This window comes from Hyperolius riggenbachi, chromosome 5, assembly GCF_040937935.1.
Source record: "Hyperolius riggenbachi isolate aHypRig1 chromosome 5, aHypRig1.pri, whole genome shotgun sequence".
Classification (NCBI taxonomy): domain Eukaryota; kingdom Metazoa; phylum Chordata; class Amphibia; order Anura; family Hyperoliidae; genus Hyperolius; species Hyperolius riggenbachi.
The window spans coordinates 10,247,747-10,266,303 of record NC_090650.1 but is presented as its reverse complement, the minus strand read 5'-3'; the positions used below and the strand labels follow the sequence as shown (position 1 = coordinate 10,266,303).

General features: G+C 46.5%; 1 protein-coding gene across 3 annotated transcripts in view; it reads right to left on the bottom strand.

Moving 5' to 3' along the window:
• PHF14 (PHD finger protein 14) overlaps nt 1–18,557 on the bottom strand; it is a 300,907-nt gene that overhangs the window by 219,230 nt on the left and 63,120 nt on the right. For 2 of the 3 annotated variants that reach the window (XM_068235081.1, XM_068235082.1), the window contains exons 7-10: nt 11,145–11,256; nt 8,605–8,742; nt 4,084–4,230; nt 1,039–1,309 (exon numbers count right to left, since the gene is read on the bottom strand). In XM_068235081.1, the coding sequence (XP_068091182.1) occupies nt 1,039–1,309; nt 4,084–4,230; nt 8,605–8,742; nt 11,145–11,256 (668 nt within the window). The remainder of the gene's footprint in view (nt 1–1,038; nt 1,310–4,083; nt 4,231–8,604; nt 8,743–11,144; nt 11,257–18,557) is intronic. The other variant, XM_068235083.1, reaches the window with a different exon arrangement.

Here is an 18,557-nt window from a genome sequence, read left to right as displayed (position 1 = left end):
TATATCTTATCTAAAGTTTAGAGCAAATCTAGCTGTAAACAGCTTTAACAGTGTATGATTATTTCTTCCTGTGATACAATGAGAGCGGCCATGTTTTGTTAGTCACATTACACAGGCAAGCTGCTCTGCATCTCCTCCCCTCGGCCTGTGAAAACTTCACTCCCCTCTCCTCCTCCCTCCGCCTCTGAAATCTCTGGCTAGTAACCTCCTCCTCCTGCCCAAACTGAGCTCCCATAAGCCCTTGCTACATGGAGTGCCAAGGCACTGGGGAAGCTGTGGGCGAGGCTTGTTTAGTTTATAGGGAATTAGAGTAGTAAAACAAAAACAAAAGTATTTGGCTTGAGGAATGCCCTATAAGCAATAGGAAAGGAACACAATTATGCAATGAGTGAGGGCTCGTTTCCACTATCGCGAATCCGCATGCGTCCAACGAATGCGGATTCACACATGGTATGCAAGTGAATGGGCCTGTTTCCACTGTTGCGTTGGTGATGTGCGTTTTTTTGAGCGGTGAAAGAACGCACAAAAGAGCCAACGAATTCGCCTGAGAGTGGAATGCATGCGAATCGCATGCAATGTATTTAATAGGGAAATCGCATGCGTTTTCCCCATGCGTTTTTTGCCGCGAATTCGCATAGGTACCAATGTAAATTCACACAGGCAGTGACATGGTTAAAATTGCATATACCCTCAGCTATGCGAATTTGCAGCAAAAAACGCATGGGGAATCACATCCGCATGCGATTTCATCAGCGGTGGAATCCAGGCGATTCCGCACCGCAATAGTGGAAACGAGCCCTCAAGGTTTATCTCAGATCCACTTTAATCTCTTCTCCAGATACCATTCCAAACACAATCTCAGATCTGCACACAACTTTCTTTTGTCCTCCTGGTACTATATACCTATCGGTACGGGAACACCACACCATTAAGATAGGATGCAACTTTTCTGCAATGCTGCAGTGCGACTGAACTGTAACCGAACCGCAGAACATTCCATAGTGTGTAAGCCTAAAGTTAAAGAGGACCTTCTCTTACCCAGGTAATAATTGACAAAGTCTGAGGTCAGGGCCGGCTGTTTGTGCTTCCTCCTTCCGTCCACGCTGGAGCTGATGTCGGCGTTGTCCACCGGGAAGATATCCGTGCTGATCCCCATGAGTTCTGCTTTTCGCATGAGCTTGCGTATGGCGGAGGCGCTGCTGGTGAGCGGCCGCGGGAGCTTCTCCCTGGGAACCCAGGCTTGAGGCCTGGTATTGCGGGCCAGCTCCGACTTCACGCGGTACTGCTGTAACCTGGTGGAGATGCGACCCTGAAAGGGGAGACACAATTCATTAATAATTCTTCTCTGGGGAAATGATAAAATCCCTGGCAGGCAGTATTACTGTACATAATGCAAAGTGTACATGTGCTGGTCTCAATGAAACAGCTATCATCTGCTCCCCTCCTTGACCAGCACGCTGTGGGATTGTACCTGGAATTACACAGTTTGCTGTATAAGTTCTGGAATGTTGTATTTCTGTAGCCTGCTGATTAAAGCTTTCAAACTATGCAAAGACCTACTGAGCACATATTAAGTGCATACATAATTAGCATTTGCATAATTAATTTGAGGGAAGTGGAAATACAAAAAATAATGATTTGGCACCTCTATACAGAAAACTCAATTATTCAGGTCTGAATCCACCCAAACATAAATTAAAATTCAACGCTACTCATTGTGCTCAGGTTGCATTGCAGGGACTTCCGACCACTGACCAGGGTGGGAGAGGGGAGGGGGTGCAGCAATGCAAATGAGGAAGGAGTGAAACTTTAATAGTTACTGAAGGCTGCTGCCAAAGAAGAGGAAAGCAAAGCCATATGCAGCCCTAGGAACAAAGGGGGCTTGTGGCTGCATGTACTGTCCTATGGAGCCACAGATGTCTCAGGTCCGTACACCCCGCAGTCAGTCAGCGCAGCCACAGAGGTCTCAGGTCCGTACACCCCGCAGTCAGCTCAGCCACAGATGTCTCAGGTCTGTACACCCCGCAGTCAGCGCAGCCACAGAGGTCTCAGGTCCGTACACCCCGCAGTCAGTGCAGCCACAGATGTCTCAGGTCTGTAAACCCCGCAGCCACAGATGTCTCAGGTCTGTAAACCCCGCAGTCAGCTCAGCCACAGATGTCTCAGGTCTGTAAACCCCGCAGTCAGCGCAGCCACAGATGTCTCAGGTCTGTACACCCCGCAGCCACAGATGTCTCAGGTCTGTACACCCCGCAGCCACAGATGTCTCAGGTCTGTACACCCCGCAGCCACAGATGTCTCAGGTCTGTACACCCCGCAGCCACAGATGTCTCAGGTCTGTACACCCCGCAGTCAGCGCAGCCACAGATGTCTCAGGTCTGTACACCCCGCAGTCAGCTCAGCCACAGATGTCTCAGGTCTGTACACCCCGCAGCCACAGATGTCTCAGGTCTGTACACCCCGCAGTCAGCTCAGCCACAGATGTCTCAGGTCTGTACACCCCGCAGTCAGCTCAGCCACAGATGTCTCAGGTCTGTACACCCCGCAGTCAGCGCAGCCACAGATGTCTCAGGTCGGTACACCCCGCAGTCACAGATGTCTCAGGTCTGTACACCCCGCAGCCACAGATGTCTCAGGTCTGTACACCCCGCAGCCACAGATGTCTCAGGTCTGTACACCCCGCAGTCAGCTCAGCCACAGATGTCTCAGGTCTGTACACCCCGCAGTCAGCTCAGCCACAGATGTCTCAGGTCTGTACACCCCGCAGTCAGCGCAGCCACAGATGTCTCAGGTCTGTACACCCCGCAGTCAGCGCAGCCACAGATGTCTCAGGTCTGTACACCCCGCAGTCAGCGCAGCCACAGATGTCTCAGGTCTGTACACCCCGCAGTCAGCTCAGCCACAGATGTCTCAGGTCTGTACACCCCGCAGCCACAGATGTCTCAGGTCTGTACACCCCGCAGTCAGCGCAGCCACAGATGTCTCAGGTCTGTACACCCCGCAGTCAGCGCAGCCACAGATGTCTCAGGTCTGTACACCCCGCAGTCAGCGCAGCCACAGATGTCTCAGGTCTGTACACCCCGCAGTCAGCGCAGCCACAGATGTCTCAGGTCTGTACACCCCGCAGTCAGCTCAGCCACAGATGTCTCAGGTCTGTACACCCCGCAGCCACAGATGTCTCAGGTCTGTACACCCCGCAGTCAGCGCAGCCACAGATGTCTCAGGTCTGTACACCCCGCAGTCAGCGCAGCCACAGATGTCTCAGGTCGGTACACCCCGCGGTCAGCGCAGCCACAGATGTCTCAGGTCTGTACACCCCGCAGTCAGCGCAGCCACAGATGTCTCAGGTCTGTACACCCCGCAGTCAGCGCAGCCACAGATGTCTCAGGTCTGTACACCCCGCAGTCAGCGCAGCCACAGATGTCTCAGGTCCGTACACCCCGCAGTCAGCGCAGCCACAGATGTCTCAGGCCTGTACACCCCGCGGTCAGCGCAGCCACAGATATCTCAGGTCTGTACACCCCGCAGTCAGCGCAGCCAAACAAGCAGACAATGAGAGAGGTAAGGTACACACAATCATGGCATGGGAATAATGCTGGGCTGACAACCTATATATAGCCCAGGATTGGCACTCACAGACTTAATGACATCTTCACAATCATATGCAGACCAAACATAGATTTCAGTTCAGAGCTGCCCTGATGAAAGGCAAACACTCCAACCCCCAGCGAGGGAAATGACCTCCGCTCTATATTTACATTTTCCCGGCAGGGGGAGGGTGATAGGGGGGCCACCAATGCTTCTCTGTCAGGGAGCGGGGGAGGGGAGTGTGTGGGGGGGTGCCCCTCTCTCGGAGAGCAGGGGAGGGGGGTCCCCCTCTGTTAGGGAGCCGGGGAGGGGAGTGCCCGTGTAAGGGGGCGGGGGAGGGAATTGGGGGGTGCCCCTCTGTCAGGGAGTGGGGGAGGGGAGTGCCCCTCTGTCAGGGAGCGGGGGAAAGGAGTGTCCGTGTGTCAGGGAGAGGGGGAGGGGAGTGTGTGTGTGTGTGGGGGGGGGTTCCACTCTGTCAGGGGGCGGAGTTAATACCTGCGCCTCTGTAGTCAGCTGCTTCTCCCGCTCCTTCAAGGACATCTTACAATACGACTGCAACGCCAAATAATTCTTCCTCTTCCATTTCCTGTCAAAGCGGTCGGCGTGCTGCTTGCAGTAAGCGAAGAACGGATCTGCGATATCCTGCGAAGAGACGCTCGGAATGTAAAATATATCTGTAAACCTCTCTGGAAATATTAACATCACATTTTTACTACATCCGAGGTGAAAATAGACGAATGAGATAAACAACTGTATCTATCCTCCTCCTCCTAAAAATGACTTTTATAGTTATGCCGGTCTTATTTTATATTTGGATCTACTTTTTTTTTAAGTTTTAACTGTTTCATGGCTTCTTCTCAATGACACATTTATTGAAGTATGCCAAAGCTAAAAATCTACAAATTATTGACCCTTTTTATCTCTTTTCTGCTCTCAGAAGCCATTTACTGCCAGTAAAGTGTTTTATGGCTGCAATCTTTATCAGTGAGGGTTATGCTTTAGTCTGACCCGGTCGCGACACAGACAGAAGCTGTAACTTGCATAACTGATTTTTAACTCTTTCAGGCAAAGAAAAAAATGAACACAGCCTAGTTATTTGTGTGCTAGGCACTGTACATACCCATGTCTATCTCATCATGTCACATGTCACCTCAGATGTCCTTTAAAGCTGACCTGAACTGAAAATTAAAAGTCAAAGTAAATATACACAGGTCATACTTACCTCCCATGTAGTCTGCTCGTCAATCTCTTTCTCCTCTCCTGTGTCCTGTTTGTCCACTGTGATCGATGGAATTCTCCGTTCTCCATTCTGAAAATGGCCATTACCCCATAAAAGCTTCCGGCCCAGCACACTGTTTAACGGTAATATATATCGCCCACTTGCGCCATAAGGAAACATGGACATTACCTTGCTCATCAGTTGTCCTTTCAGTTATAAATGACAGCAACTGATCTATAACTGACAGGAACGGATATATTTCAGGTCTGACAAAATCTTGTCATAACTGGAAGGAATTGTTAGAAGAAAATGGTGAGCTTCTGAGAGGAACTGACGAGAGGTAAGTATGTAATATTCATTTGCAGCTACATTGTGTGTTTATTTTAAATAATTTTACTCAGTTCAGGCTCCCTTTAAGTGATCAGTGAACTCTTAACGAAGATACTGTACAACATCATTGACAAATGGCTTCCTGCTAAATGACAGTTATTAAAAATAAAATATTTATATTACTTATAATAATACAATTTGACTTTGTGAAGAGAGCTGCCCTGGCTGCCTGTTGTTTACAAATAACGTTACCAATCAAGATGGAAAGGAGGTGCATTCGATTGGCCCAATGCCAGACTGCGTACAATCTGCATACAAGCCAGGATTATTTGCCTCTCACTGGTCATCTGTAATTACCAGCTGTCTGTAGACTGTAAGAAGCAGTACTGTTTGTGCAGCTGTCTGTACCCTCCAAACTGCCCATTGCTGGGGTACGGGTCGTTACTCATCGACAGCATCTGGCTGTATGTGGCCCGCTGTTAGTCATGGAGAAAATCCAAACACACAACAACAAAAGTTGTTCAGGGGATACTTTTAATAACTAATGGTAGATTCATAAGCCGAGCATGTCTTAACCACTATATCCACCACTACAGTATATCTACGTCCTCTGTGACTTCATCTAAGCCACGAGTCAGTAGATATACAGTACGTGTTGTAGCAGAAGCAGTGCTGTGCAGGATTGGGCTTGCTCCTGTGCACATTTCTGGCATTATCTGATGCAGCACGAATTGGGGAAAGGGAATATATGTTTCCTGAGCTAATAAGATTGATTTTTACCATTAAAAATACTTTTATTTTCTCAGCTCATAGTGAAAAATACACTCTGTAGCATTATTTCAGAATCAAATATCTTCACCATAAATTGGGACAGGAACATAATCTAAGTTTTGTGATAAGTGGTAAGAATAGCCAAACAAAATGTGTGTTTTTATCTACAGTAGCACGTTTTATTTTTAAACTGGAATTGGTAAAACTGAGAAATAAATGTTTCTTTCTATTTTTTTCTTTGTTTTCCCATTAAAATTCATAGAAAACAAAATTGTTCGAGGGAAAAAAATAGCATACAACGAAAGCCTAGTTTCTCTTGACAAAAACAATATATATTTCATTTCTGTGTCATAAGTAGGGATACAGTTATTTCTGATTAAATAAGGACATAGCTAAACTGTCAAAACTGCTCTGCTCCATAAGTGGGAAACAAGGTCTGGTTGCAAAGTGGTTAAACTCCGCCTCCTCTATCGTCAAGACTGATGTTTTCTAGTCTCCTGAAGCCGTGGCCACCACGACCTGTTTCGCCTCGGCCTGCCCCCAGGTCGGTAGCCACAGCCTAATAGGTGGCTGCTGAGCTTAGGGTGGACCAAGGAAGCACAGGTGGGAGTGGCCACAGCTTTGGAAAACTTTGGATGAAAACGGCTGTGGCGGATGGAGTTTCAGACCTCTAATGATTACGGGTGAGCGGACAAGTTATTGCAGCTGACACTTGCTGATCCTGGCAGCTCAAACACAGAGCTTTACTTTATAGGCTCTTTCACCCTTACATATTTATTATATTGTTCCCCTTTAAATAGCATTGCCTTACTGATGCACGGTGTCATCTAACCTAGCCAGGCACAGCTGCAGGATGTGCCGTCTCTGTGCCATAACAGCAGCCATCTTGTTCTCTGCGAATTCTGACATCAGTCAAGGTTAACAGCTCATTTTTGCCGTACTTTGCACCTGCGCAGTGGCATGGACCGGCTTGTGCATGAAGAGGAAAGACATGCATGTGCATGCGTTGGGCTGTACTTTGCACCTGCGCAGTGGCATGGACCAGCTAGTGCATGAAGAGGAAAGACATGCATGTGCATGTGTTAGGTTGTACTTTGCACCTGCGCAGTAGCATGGACCGGCTTGTGCATGAAGAGGAAAGACATGCATGTGCATGTGCTGGGCTGTACTTTGCACCTGCGCAGTAGCATGGACCGGCTTGTGCATGAAGAGGAAAGACATGCATGTGCATGTGCTGGGCTGTACTTTGCACCTGCGCAGTAGCATGGACCGGCTTGTGCACAGAGAGGAAAACCATGCTTGTGCATGCGTGGGCCATACTTTGCACCTGCTCAGTAGCGTGGACTGGCTTGTGCATTTTTAAGGAAAGCCATGCTTGTGCATGCGTGGGCCGTACTTTGCACCTACGCAGTAGCGGGGACTGACTTGTGCATGGAAATGTAAGCCATGCTTGTGCATGCGTGGGCTGTACTTTGCACCTACGCAGTAGCGGGGACTGACTTGTGCATGGAGATGTAAGCCATGCTTGTGCATGCGTGGGCTGTACTTTGCACCTGCGCAGTAGCAGGGACTGACTTGTGCATGGAGATGTAAGCCATGCTTGTGCATGCGTGGGCTGTACTTTGCACCTGCGCAGTAGCGGGGACTGACTTGTGCATGGAGATGTAAGCAATGCTTGTGCATGCGTGGGCCGTACTTTGCACCTGCGCAGTAGCAGGGACTGACTTGTGCATGGAGATGTAAGTCATGCTTGTGCATGCGTGGGCTGTACTTTGCACCTGCGCAGTAGCAGGGACTGACTTGTGCATGGAGATGTAAGCCATGCTTGTGCATGCGTAGGCCGTACTTTGCACCTGCGCAGTAGCAGGGACTGACTTGTGCATGGAGATGTAAGCCATGCTTGTGCATGCGTGGGCTGTACTTTGCACCTGCGCAGTAGCAGGGACTGACTTGTGCATGGAGATGTAAGCCATGCTTGTGCATGCGTGGGCTGTACTTTGCACCTGCGCAGTAGCAGGGACTGACTTGTGCATGGAGATGTAAGCCATGCTTGTGCATGCGTGGGCTGTACTTTGCACCTGCGCAGTAGCAGGGACTGACTTGTGCATGGAGATGTAAGCAATGCTTGTGCATGCGTGGGCTGTACTTTGCACTGGCTTTTGCATTTTTAAGGAAAGCCATGCTTGTGCATGCGTGGGCCTTACTTTGCACCTGCACAGGGGGCCGTCCTCATAAACGGAGGGGAAAAGAGCTGTGATCAATCCTTGACTTTAATGTTGAAGACAGTTCAGATAGCTGCAGTGCAGGAGGGGCGTAGGCCCCCTATTGATAAGGTAACTTTTTTTTCTAAAGCTACAAGTATCATTTAGTTATAAAATCAGACAAGCAGAGTTCGAGCACACTTTTAAGTCTTACAGTGCGCAGTAGAAGCGTTGAAAGCCACTCACTGCTCCCGCTCCGCCATCTTTTCCAATCCCAAGTTCCCTTTACACATTGAAATTGAAATGTACGCCTGTTGGAATCAGTCCATTTAAATGTCCTTTCATCTTAATCACACACTCTCAACATTTCCCATTACTCTGTACTTTCCCCGGCCACATTTTTTTTTATCAGGGAGGACATAAAGTGTATATTTTATTTTCTAGCTTACACTTTCATGACAGATCTTCAAAAAGAAGAGCGTCGATTAATTTTACCTCTTCGGCGGCGGCTTCAGACAGCAAGCCTTCCTTCTGGGCACAAGTCACATGAAAGTAGGAGCGGCACATCCCCGCGTCGCAGCTGATGCAGACGCCGGTGCGGGCAAATCGCGGATCTTCACAGAAGCTGCATTCCTGCGGAACAGACGAGAGGGCGCGTTACGTATGAAATGCGTCTGCTCCCCCCCTCCCCCGTTACACCAACAGCAAATGGAAATATAAATTGGATTTATCTGAACGCCAAAACGGAACAGGATTACCTCTGGAATTTATAGAGGACGGGCAATTTTCAAGATTCAGCTGCAGAAAATAAGCGCACTTATGGCGTAAGCGTATTAATACGTCTCCGCGAGCTTTCTCGAGCCTAATGAAGTAAACACGGCTTTGGTAACAAGACATACTGGTTTCACTTCCTGCCCTTTCAGGACTGATATTTCCCAGAGACAAGGAGATAAAACCAAGGACAATTAAAACTGAATTTGTAGAATTTATTTCAAATGCAAACATTTATGGTGATTATAAGCACAATTGTTGGCGTTGGACTTTTAAAACGTAAGAATATGTTGAATAGCTGTCCCTCTATCCACACAATGCCCTGGCTTCTGTATATTGGATGGCATCCTGTCTATGAACCCACTTCCTGCCACCTACAAGTCTACTGCAGGCACAGAGACTTACACAAGCCCCGCCCATCTCTTGTGCATGGAACTACATAAGGATGAGGTGGGCGGTGAACTGTGCAGCTAAAGAAACAAAGGCGCAAATTAATTCCATGCTCCACCTCTAACACTGCCTCTGTCTCCACCCACTGCCACCACCTTCAGCCGCGTTTTCCACTATAATATTAGGAAATCCAGTGTAGCCTCTATTCTTCCTTTAATCTTTCCATAACATTAATAGCATGTTAATTTCAAGAACAAACTTTTGTCTGCTTCATAACCTTCTTAAAGGGACTCCGGGCACCTCTCATGGGCATGCCTTTAAGGCAGACGACTTCCAACAAAGTCGTGCTATGACCCCTCTGGAGGAGCCTCTTGCAATGGCCATGCGTGTCACTTCCTCTTGCTGCTTCATTCAGTGATGCACTTCTCTAACAGAGAAGACAGGGGTGGCCCGGAAGTTATAACATAGCCAAGATGGCAGCTGAAATTTTTCAATTGAAATCGAACAAAAACTATTTGGTGTAGAATGGCGATTCAGGCATCAATGAAAGAGGAGAGCACAAGCTACAGAAAGGTATGCATAAGTACATTTAAGTACTTTGTAGTACTGGTCAAATCTTAAAGGCATACCCATGAGAGGTGCTCAGAGTCCCTTTAAAAGAGGCCACTAACTGTCCAATTTTTAGCAAAAAATCATCCAAGCGATCAGATAAAGGCAATTGGAAATAACATGTTGTATCACCTTGATTATTTCACTCAAAGAACCAATCTGTACTTCCTATCTATCACAACCGATTATAAATGTTTCCGATTGACAGAATTGCCATTGAATGAATGCGGTAAGAATCGTTTCTGCCAATCTGACCACAATTTTCTGATTGCTTAAATTATTGTTTGATAAAAATTGGACCGTTAGTGGCCAATTTTACGGGAAGACAACTATTCAAAAGAAAGGTAACGTAGGATCACTGTGCAGACATACTTACTTTCTGCCGCAAAATTAAGTTGATTCATTAAATATCGGTAATATTAACACGCACACAGCAATATTACCGTTATTTCCGCTCGTAAGTACCGCAAGATAGGCTACTAGCCCTATCTTGTGTATGGGGGAGGGGGGGGGGTTGATAATAAACAGTATTTGGGGTATGGGGAAGAGAGGGGGTTAACAGACTTAAAGAGAACCAGAGACTAAGCACCCGCATGTATTTTACCATATATATATATATATATATATATATATATATATATATATATATATATATATATATATATATATATATATATATATATATATCAGTGGGAACATTAGAGAAAACACCTACCCTGCTTTCTGTTTCATCCTTCACTGTTCAGCCTGCTTCTAATCAGCCCTGATAAAATCCCCGACTGAGCATTCAGTCTGGCTTTGCTCAGGAATCATTATAGCTGAGTCTGTCTTCTCTGGTGTCTTTTCAAGCTCAAGCCTGCCACCTTCTGGCTCTGCTCAGGAATCATTATAGCTGAGTCATTATAGCAAAGCCAGACTGAATGCTCAGTCGGATATTTTATCAGGGCTGATAAGAAGCAATCTGAACATTAAATAATGAAGCAGAGAGCAGGGTAGGTGTTTACTCTAATGTTCCCACTAATATATATGGTAAAATACATGAAGGTGCTTTGTCTCTGGTTCACTTTAAGTTTATAACATATGGCAGTGCCTCTTTAAAAATGCCAAACTCTGTTCCCTGAATAGTAACGTCATTTTATTCCGGAGAGAAAAATAATAAAGTGCTCCGTGATTGGCTAGGAAAGGAGGCGGAGCTGAGAACTTGGCCGCCCACACGCACAGCAGTAAAGGACATAAGACGCAAAGCAAAGAGAAGCAGTCATTACCTTGGCGCCGTACTTGGAGTAATTCATTTCCGTTAGCGTCACCGGGCGTAACTTGTCAATATCCCCAAACGCCACGCCAGGGACATACAGAGCGCACACGATGTGGACCCACCTGAGAGGAGGGAGACAGAAACAGCATGTGATAATCATGGCGGTGTAACTTTATAGGTAAACATGGGAAGACATTCAGGGAGGGCTCAGCACTTTGCTGGACCTTTCCTGGGCTTCTGCATTCACTCTGCGTTTCCCTGCAGGCAATGTAACGTTTCTTTTCTGGAGCAGTGACTGTAGTGAAAGTAATGTAATGAATAACATTTCTTTTTTTTTTTTTTTTACAATATTTATGTATAAATGATTTAGTCAGTGTTTGCCCATTTTAAAAGCGTTCCCCTCCTTGATTTACATTCTGAAATTTATCAAAGGTGGTACCATCTTTAGTCCTGCCAGGTGATCTTTGTGGAATGTTTGTTTCCAAGAATTCCAAAGATAGTGAAAATAATGTCTGCTCTCCCAGAATGCTCTGGGAGTAGAATTCTGCATAGCTAAACAGCCTAGGCAAAGCATCACTGGGAGGGCGGAGCTACATCCCAATATGGAGCAGTATATATATCTTTACTGCATTCTGCTATATGTCACTACAGGGCCTCTACTTCATTCTGCTATATGTCACTACAGGGCCTCGCTACTGCATTCTGCTATATGTCACTACAGGACCTCTTTACTGCATTCTGATGTATGTCACTACAGGGCCTCTTTACTGCATTCTCCTATATGTCACTACAGGCCCTCTTTACTGCATTCTGCTATATGTCACTACAGGCCCTCTTTACTGCATTCTGCTATATGTCACTACAGGGCCTCTTTACTGCATTCTACTATATGTCACTACAGGCCCTCTTTACTGCATTCTGCTATATGTCACTACAGGCCCTCTTTACTGCATTCTGCTATATGTCACTACAGGGCCTCTTTACTGCATTCTGCTATATGTCACTACAGGGCCTCTTTACTGCATTCTGCTATATGTCACTACAGGGCCTCTTTACTGCATTCTGCTATATGTCACTACAGGGCCTCTTCACTGCATTCTGCTATATGTCACTACAGGGCCTCTTCACTGCATTCTGCTATATGTCACTACAGGGCCTCTTTACTGCATTCTGCTATATGTCACTACAGGGCCTCTTTACTGCATTCTGCTATATGTCACTACAGGGCCTCTTTACTGCATTCTGCTATATGTCACTACAGGGCCTCTTTACTGCATTCTGCTATATGTCACTACAGGGCCTCTTTACTGCATTCTGCTATATGTCACTACAGGGCCTCTTTACTGCATTCTGCTATATGTCACTACAGGGCCTCGCTACTGCATTCTGCTATATGTCACTACAGGGCCTCGCTACTGCATTCTGCTATATGTCACTACAGGCCCTCTTTACTGCATTCTGCTATATGTCACTACAGGGCCTCTTTACTGCATTCTACTATATGTCACTACAGGGCCTCTTTACTGCATTCTACTATATGTCACTACAGGGCCTCTTTACTGCATTCTGCTATATGTCACTACAGGGCCTCTTTACTGCATTCTGCTATATGTCACTACAGGGCCTCTTTACTGCATTCTGCTATATGTCACTACAGGGCCTCTTTACTGCATTCTGCTATATGTCACTACAGGGCCTCTTTACTGCATTCTGCTATATGTCACTACAGGGCCTCTTTACTGCATTCTGCTATATGTCACTACAGGGCCTCTTTACTGCATTCTGCTATATGTCACTACGGGGCCTCTTTACTGGATTCTGCTATATGTCACTACAGGGCCTCTTTACTGCATTCTGCTATATGTCACTACAGGGCCTCTTTACTGCATTCTGCTATATGTCACTACAGGGCCTCTTTACTGCATTCTACTATATGTCACTACAGGGCCTCTTTACTGCATTCTACTATATGTCACTACAGGGCCTCTGTACTGCATTCTGCTATATGTCACTACAGGGCCTCTTTACTGCATTCTGCTATATGTCACTACAGGGCCTCTTTACTGCATTCTGCTATATGTCACTACAGGGCCTCTTTACTGCATTCTGCTATATGCCACTACAGGGCCTCTTTACTGCATTCTGCTATATGTCACTACAGGGCCTCTTTACTGCATTCTGCTATATGTCACTACAGGGCCTCTTTACTGCATTCTGCTATATATCACTACAAAGCCTCTTTACTGCATTCTGCTATATGTCACTACAGGGCCTCTTTACTGCATTCTGCTATATGTCACTACAGGGCCTCTTTACTGCATTCTGCTATATATCACTACAAAGCCTCTTTACTGCATTCTGCTATATGTCACTACAGGGCCTCTTTACTGCATTCTGCTATATGTCACTACAGGGCCTCTTTACTGCATTCTGCTATATGTCACTACAGGGCCTCTTTACTGCATTCTGCTATATGTCACTACAGGGCCTCTTTACTGCATTCTGCTATATGTCACTACAGGGCCTCTTTACTGCATTCTGCTATATGTCACTACAGGGCCTCGCTACTGCATTCTGCTATATGTCACTACAGGCCCTCTTTACTGCATTCTGCTATATGTCACTACAGGGCCTCTTTACTGCATTCTACTATATGTCACTACAGGGCCTCTTTACTGCATTCTACTATATGTCACTACAGGGCCTCTTTACTGCATTCTGCTATATGTCACTACAGGGCCTCTTTACTGCATTCTGCTATATGTCACTACAGGGCCTCTTTACTGCATTCTGCTATATGTCACTACGGGGCCTCTTTACTGCATTCTGCTATATGTCACTACAGGGCCTCTTTACTGCATTCTGCTATATGTCACTACAGGGCCTCTTTACTGCATTCTGCTATATGTCACTACAGGGCCTCTTTACTGCATTCTGCTATATGTCACTACGGGGCCTCTTTACTGGATTCTGCTATATGTCACTACAGGGCCTCTTTACTGCATTCTGCTATATGTCACTACAGGGCCTCTTTACTGCATTCTGCTATATGTCACTACAGGGCCTCTTTACTGCATTCTACTATATGTCACTACAGGGCCTCTTTACTGCATTCTACTATATGTCACTACAGGGCCTCTGTACTGCATTCTGCTATATGTCACTACAGGGCCTCTTTACTGCATTCTGCTATATGTCACTACAGGGCCTCTTTACTGCATTCTGCTATATGTCACTACAGGGCCTCTTTACTGCATTCTGCTATATGTCACTACAGGGCCTCTTTACTGCATTCTGCTATATGCCACTACAGGGCCTCTTTACTGCATTCTGCTATATGTCACTACAGGGCCTCTTTACTGCATTCTGCTATATGTCACTACAGGGCCTCTTTACTGCATTCTGCTATATATCACTACAAAGCCTCTTTACTGCATTCTGCTATATGTCACTACAGGGCCTCTTTACTGCATTCTGCTATATGTCACTACAGGGCCTCTTTACTGCATTCTGCTATATATCACTACAAAGCCTCTTTACTGCATTCTACTATATGTCACTACAGGGCCTCTTTACTGCATTCTGCTATATGTCACTACAGGGCCTCTTTACTGCATTCTGCTATATATCACTACAAAGCCTCTTTACTGCATTCTGCTATATGTCACTACAGGGCCTCTTTACTGCATTCTGCTATATGTCACTACAGGGCCTCTTTACTGCATTCTACTATATGTCACTACAGGGCCTCTTTACTGCATTCTACTATATGTCACTACAGGGCCTCTTTACTGCATTCTACTATATGTCACTACAGGGCCTCTTTACTGCATTCTGCTATATGTCACTACAGGGCCTCTTTACTGCATTCTACTATATGTCACTACAGGGCCTCTTTACTGCATTCTGCTATATGTCACTACAGGGCCTCTTTACTGCATTCTGCTATATGTCACTACAGGGCCTCTTTACTGCATTCTGCTATATGTCACTACAGGGCCTCTTTACTGCATTCTGCTATATGTCACTACAGGGCCTCTTTACTGCATTCTGCTATATGTCACTACAGGGCCTCATTACTGCATTCTGCTATATGTCACTACAGGGCCTCTTTACTGCATTCTGCTATATGTCACTACAGGGCCTCTTTACTGCATTCTGCTATATGTCACTACAGGGCCTCTTTACTGCATTCTACTATATGTCACTACAGGGCCTCTTTACTGCATTCTACTATATGTCACTACAGGGCCTCTTTACTGCATTCTGCTATATGTCACTACAGGGCCTCTTTACTGCATTCTGCTATATGTCACTACAGGGCCTCTTTACTGCATTCTGCTATATGTCACTACAGGGCCTCTTTACTGCATACTACTATATGTCACTACAGGGCCTCTTTACTGCATTCTACTCTATGTCACTACAGGGTCTCTTTACTGCATTCTACTATATGTCACTACAGGGCCTCTTTACTGCATTCTACTCTATGTCACTACAGGGCCTCTTTAACGACTATGAGTAGTAATGTCCGCCCCTGATTACACTGGCAAGAGTTCTATACAGCTATCAGAGACCAGGACTGTCTCGTCGGGCCTTGTAGAACTCCGCAGAATTTTGCCAGATGTGTTTATATGAGCAGGATAAGCTAAGTAGAAGCCCGTCTATCCCGAAGCCCTCCGTCCTCTATCGCAAGATCACCGCCAGACGCGTCCTGCCCGCGGCCATAAAAACACCATCGTAAAAATGTAATTTTCCGCCTGCGTTCTGCACAATTGGCTCCCGGGAACCACACGGCGTAGTACAGATCTGTGAGAAAGCGCAGGAAAAAATTCAAGCTCCGACTAAACCCGTAATGTGTTTAATAAAAGAAGAAGAGAGACCGAAGCGAGGATGAGATGTGCGATACGCGGGTAACACTTCCCCGGGACCGTCGCCTGCGGAGTTCAGTACAGAGATACAGATCTGCAGCCAGCAGCCTCCATGCTCCGTCCCTGCTCCAGCAGAGTGTTACATACTGCAGGAGTTTATCTGTGATGAAACGAACAGCCACCGGCAGCCCTGCACGCCACGCTTATACTACCAACTTAAAGGGGACCTGAACTCTTGCACAGGACAGAAGGAAAACAGAGAAATGCACCCTGTATGTATTTAGAGAGAAGAGCCTACCTAAAGGTAAGTACACACGTCTGATATTTCTGAACAACTTGTCGTTCAAACTGGTAGTTTGAACGACAGTTGACGTGTGTACGAACGATCGTTAGACTGATAGCAGCAGTTTTGACTGATCTGCTTGGTGGATCAGTGGACTAACTGTCGTTCAAACGACAGTTAGGTCTGTACATGTGTACAAACGACTGGTTGTTTGAAAGTCTATTACTTTGACACTAACAGACATTCAATCAACAGGTCGTTTGATCAGTCATTTGATCTGGTCCATTGTCCTATCCTGTCCATTGACCACTCAAATGACATGTAAATTAGCTGTAATTAGCATTTCAAACGTTTGGTCGTCTGTCAGTGCAAGGAGTCTGAACGATTTATTGTTTGAATGACAAGTCGTTCAGACGTCCGGGTTTGTACGACAATCGGGTATAAAATCAGACGTGTTTTTAAATTCCCCCTCATATTTGATCTCACAGCTGTCTCAGCTGGTTTCCTGGGCAGAGCAGCTAGTTTGTAAACATAGGATGTTCACCCCTTGTCTGCTTCCATGAAAGCAGGATGTAGCCACACTGCAGATTTATTGCAGGATTTGTATCAGCTGTGGCAAAGAAAGGTGCACTTTATGAGGCATTGTACTGGCGTATGGCCGTCAATAATTCAGTTACCCACTTTTATGGTAATTTTGCTTGTCTCACCCTCAGGAACACTTCCTATATCTATAGATTGCTGTATATTGGTATGTAGCCCAGCCCTACCAGTTATGTCAGAACACAGGCTGATTAGCTATGCGGAATTCTCCTCCCAGAGCATTCTGGGAGACCTGACATTTTCACAGACTGAACTCTCAGTAAACAAACATTCTGCAGAGTTCACCTGGCAGAGCTGAAGATGTCACCACCTGTGATATATATCGGAAAGTAAATCAGGGAGAGAAAAGATTTTTAAAGGGAACCAGAGACGAAGCACCCTCATGTATTTTACCATATATATCAGTGGGAACATTAGAGAAAACATTTACCCTGCTTTCTGTTTTCATTCTGCACTGCACAGCTTGTTTCTTAGCAGCAGTGATAAAATCCCCGACTGAGCATTCAGTCTGGCTTTGCTATAATGACTCAGCTATAATGAATCCTGAGCAGAGCCACAAGGGGGCAGGCTTGGACTTGAAAAGACAGCACAGAAGACAGACTCAGCTATAATGAGTCCTGAGCAAAGCCAGACTGAATGCTCAATCGGGGATTTTATCAGGGTTTTGAATACCGGGTGGTAATTAAGGCACTGCTGGCTGGGGGCAGTGGCTCACAATGCCCCAGAGTGAAAGGAGTCTAAAACACATTAGCATATTAACCTTCCTGGCGGTAAGCCCGAGCTGAGCTCGGGCTATGCCGCCGGAAGGCACCGCTCAGGCCCCGCTGGGCCGATTTGCATAATTTTTTTTTTGCTACACGCAGCTAGCACTTTGCTAGCTGCGTGTGCAATCCGATCGCCGCCGCTACCCGCCGATCTGCCACGCCGCCCCCCCCTCCCCAGACCTCGTGCGCTGCCTGGCCAATCAGTGCCAGGCAGCGCTGAGGGGTGGATCGGATCCCCTTTGACGTCACGACGTCGAGGACGTCGGTGACATCATCCCGCCCGTCGCCATGGCGACGGGGGAAGCCCTCCAGGAGATCTCGTTCTTTGAGGGGCTGGTGGGATGCCGCTGAGCAGCGGCTATCATGTAGCGAGGACTTTTTGCCCTGGCTGTCCTGATGATCTCTTTGGCTGCAGTAGTGTCTGAATCCCACTAATCCAGTCCCCCTTCAGTCAGAGCACCTGATGTGCTGCATGCTTGTTCAAGGGCTACAACTAAAAGCATTAGAGGCAGAGGATCAGCAGGACAGCCAGGCAATGTGCGTTTGTTTAAAGCAGATCTGAACTCAGAACTTCCTCTCTGCTGTATAAGATATGCAACAGCATAATAACCTTTAAAGAAAAACATTTCTGTGTTACAGCAAATACAAATCCTGCAATAAATCTGCAGCGTGTCTACTTCCTGCTTTCATGGGAGCAGACATAGGGTTAACAGTCTGTGCTTTCAAATGAGCTTATCTGCTGCTTCGGTCAGTTGACACAGTGGAGGGGGAACTAGACAGGCTAAACTGAGAGATCAAATTACAGCGGTGATTAGTCACAGATGAGGGGGCATTGGACAGGCTGAACTCACTAAATACATACAGGGTGCATTTCTCTGTTTTCCTTCTGTCCTGTGCAAGAGTTC